Source organism: Rhagoletis pomonella, unplaced genomic scaffold (assembly GCF_013731165.1).
Source record: "Rhagoletis pomonella isolate Grant_MI unplaced genomic scaffold, Rhpom_1.0 Rhpom_scaffold_00002, whole genome shotgun sequence".
NCBI classification, from domain to species: domain Eukaryota; kingdom Metazoa; phylum Arthropoda; class Insecta; order Diptera; family Tephritidae; genus Rhagoletis; species Rhagoletis pomonella.
In genome coordinates, this window is record NW_023458556.1 from 50,865,656 (window position 1) to 50,870,907 (window position 5,252).

The 5,252-nt window shown below is 39.5% G+C and overlaps 1 protein-coding gene across 1 annotated transcript in view; it reads left to right on the plus strand.

Moving 5' to 3' along the window:
* The window catches only part of LOC118753666 (gustatory receptor for bitter taste 66a-like), a 3,076-nt gene extending 2,317 nt beyond the window's left edge, over positions 1–759 (plus strand). Inside the window, exons 2-4 of the mRNA XM_036488542.1 lie at positions 53–238; positions 349–438; positions 586–759. Of these exons, the coding sequence (XP_036344435.1) occupies positions 53–238; positions 349–438; positions 586–756 (447 nt within the window). The 3' untranslated portion in view covers positions 757–759. The remainder of the gene's footprint in view (positions 1–52; positions 239–348; positions 439–585) is intronic.
* The last annotated feature ends 4,493 nt before the right edge of the window (positions 760–5,252 follow it).

The window sequence follows — 5,252 nt, forward strand, 5'->3', positions numbered from 1 at the left end:
ATTAACTATACACAATTAAAAATTTTAATTTTTTTTTAATCCCCACACCCAGCCGATTCCAATAATTTTTCGTTCTGCTGAACAATTAGTCATAACGGCGTTGTCACTCATCTACCTCGGCGGTAAATGTACATCGTTGATGTTTTTCAGTTGGAAAACTTCGCAGGCTTCGCGCCGCACCGGTATTTGTCTGCACAAATGTGGTGTTGCTGCCGACACAAATGAAGTTTATGAAATTGTTAGTATCACTTGCTTTATGTAACTACAGATTCCGACTATCTTGCCTTTATGTGTATTCAATTGGCCTTAATGTTTTCGGTTTTTATTACAACATTCATACAATTCCAGGTCAATCATTTGTCGCTGAAGCTCTTCAATCACGCCGTAAACTTTTCCGCTTGTGGTTTTTTTACACTGGATATGGGCACTTTATATGCGGTACGTGCCTCGCTGTAACGTTCTTTATCTGCTTCCATATTTTCTAGATTTTACTGTCACAGCGTTAGTGGCTTGCGTATATGTACTACATATGTAGCAAGAGTATTTTTTATTTTTTTATTTATCTTTTCACGCATATTTTTATAGGTTTGTGGCGCCATAACTAGTTATTTGATTATACTCATACAGTTCAATTTGGCTGGGCAACAAGTGAAGATCAAAAAAGAATTGGCTGCTTCAAATGAAACGGCATTGATGGTATTGGATGCAGAAAATTATACCGTTACGCCAACCGAGTCAACTACGCACTGGGACTAGAAATGAGAGAGGTGTTCGTATGTCGTATGCGAGTATACATATATCTACAGGCAATAAACAAGAAATATAAAAAAAAACTGTTTAAAATATGCCCTTGTTTGTGGTTAATAAAAATAAAAAAAATTCTGCACCCGCGCCACCTAACGGCTAAATATTGTTTGAAGTTAAGTATTTATTTCCATTTAAGTAATAGGTATGTATACGTTCTAAATAACCAAAACCATAAATATGGGTTTTTTAAATATCTCGACACATGCGCCACCTAGAGGAATAATTCATCTATTGACTGCTATTTGTCTAGGGAAAATTTGAAAAATCATAATTTCTGAGCAGTACGATGCCATGGTGAATCAAATGGGGAATTACGCTTGTTGTAATCAAATTGAAGAAGTCGCTCGAAGCTCAGTCCCCGTTAGGTATTGAACGTCTAGGAAAGATCTTTTTGGAGGTTGGAGTACCACCTGACAACGTATAAAAAGTCACTGTTGGCAGTTATAACTTTGAAATAGTGACAGCCTTTGTGTACTTAGAATCCAGGAATGTCAGCCCGGAAACTAATCGAAGAATGACTTTTACCAGCATGTGCTCCTTTCTCAATGAACAAAAATTACGCTCTACAAATCAATCACAATGTCCGCCCTTTTATGTGGCACAGAAACGTTGGCGACGTCGTTCAGAGATGAAAAGGCTTCGGGAGTTTTCGAGAGAACTATTCTGCGCAGGCCCTGTTCGCGTGGGTGACTTGTACCGAAAAAGATGGAATGACAAACTGCACCGATTGCGCTGGCTTTTGCATGCCGTACGTATGGATGACGAGGCTCCAGTGAAAATATCCTTCGACTCGGCACACATGTTTTGGCAACGAAAAAAGGGCCCCAAAAGCAAAATAGAAGGGACAAGTTCAGAAGGACATGGCTGTATTCGCTGTGTACCATTGACGCAACTTCACAATGGAGAGGGACAATTGGCGAATAGTTTGTCCCGGTCCAAATCGACAAACGGTTGTATAGCCAAATAAAAAGAAAAGACACACCTCTGGAACAATTTATTTCAGGACAAAATGTATACGTCTCTGGGGTTAGATGTGTTATCCTGTAAAAGGTTAAATATAGTGTCTTCAAACCTAACTTTAATTAGGATAACATTAAAATCCTTGTAACTAAGAAGTAGTCCATCATTTTCTACGATCCTAAAATATCACTTCCTCGATAATGTAGTAGTACAAACTTAAGTAGGAAAATCTTTTCGGAGAAGAAACTATAGTTTTTTTTTTTTAATTCGTTCAACCCGATTCCTTGAGTAGAGAAAGCAAATTCTCTTCATTAATTGTATTTGCATTTAAATGGTGGTTATCTTATTGCGAAAATAGCTAAGCGAAATTTAGCTCTAGGCTGCCACGGTAGGCACTTATGAAATTATTGTGGTACATTGAAATATTAATCTTAACTCGAACAAAGTGTATTTACAGTACATAAATTTGTATTTGCATCAAATCATTAGTGGTTTGCGTATGTCGTGTTTGCCACCAAAAGTACCGACAATAGCAGGCGTCCAAAAATGCATTACCCACCTACTAACAAACAATTAAACCGCACGCAAACAAACTGCTTAGAGTTGTCATGCAAATATGCCTAAAACGATATGTGCATTAGGGTGCTTACTTTTCGATTATTTTAAGAGAATCAATTATCCTTACCCAAGAGAATCTTCTTCATTAGCGCGATTTTGGCCGAGTCCAAAACAGCACGCCAGTAATTTCTCTTCTGTGCTAACTGACGCCAATTGGAAATGCTAAGTCTTTCTCCACCTGGTCTGCCTTCCTCTTTCTCTGTTACCAGCATCGCGGCCCTCTTTGTATACTTTCAGAGCAGGTGCGTTTCTGTCCATTCGAACGACACATTCGCTTTGCTTCTCTATCCAATCCCGCGAAGGCAGAACGGACGTAGCCCTTGGTTTTACCGATAATATCGACGTCGTCGGCATACGCCAGCAATTGTACATATTGTGCCTGAGCGGTTCAGTTCTGCGGCTCTTATTATCTTCTCCAACATCAGATTAAACAAATTACACGAAAGGGAGTCACCTTGTCTGAAAGCTCGTTTGGTATCAAAACGGCTCGGAGAAGTCCTTCCCTATTCTGACGGAGCTGGTGGTATTGCTCAACGTCATTTTACACAGCCGTATTAGTTTCGCGGAAATACCAAATTCAGACATAACTATGAGGTGAATAAAATTTCACTAGCTCATGAGGCTAATGAAATTTTTGACAAATGCATAGACAATTTGAAAGATCGTTGATGTGTGTAATTTTTCGCTAAATAAAAGCTTAAATTAATGAATTGCAATAAACGATGGTTCTTTCCCCAACGATGGTCGCTTTTCCCAATTATAAAGTCTGCAACTTTCAGTTGTGCCATTGCAACCAAAGCAGTAAAGCATCTGAAGTTATCATCCAGATCCCATAAAGCTTTTGTACAATTTTGAATATTTGAGGTATAGATGGTTTTCCCCGAGCTTCGGGATCTCTCCATTGCTCCTCTGTAAGAAATCTAACGACGTACTTTCTTCGAAAGGACACTCCAGGTATCAGTTTGTGGTTAGGTGCCAAAAGCGAAGGTTATTGCGAGGACAACCTTCTAAACAAATCTCTGTGCCCAGAGCTCCGATCGTCGTGCCACAGACCAAAAGAGTTCAGTACACACATCGTTTTCATTGTCTCTTCTTGGATCGCTACATCCAGAGGTAGCAAATCCAATAAACTAATAAGAGCCGGTTCTGGCGCTGTACTAGTGGCGCCCGTAATGCCTAAAGACACGCTCCTTTGTAGCATGTTTAACGCAGAAATCGGAGTTTTGAGCAAGGCCCTACGCCGCCATACTACAGCAGAATATTAATGAAAGCACAGGCCTCAACGAAAGAGACAGCACGCAGTATACGCAAAGCTGTCACGGTGGTCGATAGTGGAGCTGTACAAAGCTGCGATCGACAAAAAATCTCGTCTTAAAAGTGGACCAAAGTAGGAAGTTTTGTTTTTTAAAACGAAAGCTTAACTATGCTTCGGCAAGATCGGCCTAAAACTCTGAAAATTAAACATTAGTCAACTGGCGGTTTTCAGTTATCCCAGTGCAAGCTCGGGGTCAAATCTGCAACTTAAAGTCACCGCGGGTTATCGTCATCCTACAGCAACAAGTCTTTTTGTATGTTATTTAGGCCAAAAGGAAAACAATTGTGGGCACGCATATTGGAATTTCTCAGAAAAAAAAATCACTCCTTATGTGCTGGCCCACCCTAATGTACATACATAGCATATAGTATGTATTAACAGGCTCATTTGACTGGCTTTTCTGTTTGACGGCAGTTTGACTGATTTCTAAGTGCATAATTAATTAAATTTTCGCATTGCATAATTGTAAATTCAAATGCAAATGCATTGCGCTAGTGTAAATTGAAAATAATTAAAATGCCAATTAAAAAATTTTACCAAATACATTCTTAGAGAGCTCTAATTTTTATGGTTGCACATTAACAAAGCTATCGAGCTCACAGCTGTGCAAGGGACTGAAGAAAAATGAAATTTTAAAATATGTATTTTATAACCAGTATAATTTGCTGTTCACCATCAAAGCGTATGCAAGTCTCGTGTTCGAGCCAGGCGATCATCAGCAACAAAAAATGCTAATTACACAAGCAATCATCATCACCAACACCACGTTGGCTGCCAACATCATTAGCTCGGCAATGTACGCAGCATTTGGGGCATGAGAGAGTGCCGCAACAGCAGCAATCGCGGCAGACGTTGCAAGCGCGAAGTAAGCTGCTGCCCGTGTGGGGGCGATAGATAGGGTTGACTGGGTCAGGCTGGCAGTCGAAAATGGAAAACGCAAGTTGCCATGAAATATTGTATGGCTTTGGCATTGATGGCCTAGGCTGCGGGTGATGCTTGCATGGCTGCTGCTGCTGCTGCAACTGACTGGCACCCCAACTCGCTATTCTTCGCGTTTTGCTCGCAATCAGCCATTTGCAGGAATGATGTAAAATTGCAAATATATATATATTTTTTTTTCAGCCGCGCTTATTTGAATGGTTCTGGTTTGTTTTTGTATATTTTTTTTTTTTTGAGTCGCGTAGTTATATATAAAAATTTATATATAAAAAACGACTCGCGAAGGCCTAAAAATGGGCTGCAAAAAAATTAATGTTGCACCGGTGTTGAAAAGAATTGGCGGTCGAATGAATTGCTATGTTGCCTGTGGCTTAAAAGTTGTTAAAAAATAAATAAAAAGTATGCACTTTACGTGTCCATAAAAAATTTCAGCAAAGCGGTTTGGTCAACTCGGCCACCACTATCGTAGAATTTTTACGCTGCTCGTGATTGCCACTTTGGTTTTGCATTGGAACAAAGAATATTACAGTACAGTCAAATTAGGAAAAGTTGAAGATTTCTTTCCAAGGTAGTCAAATTATTATTTTCCATACTGAGCGACTAAACTCATGGA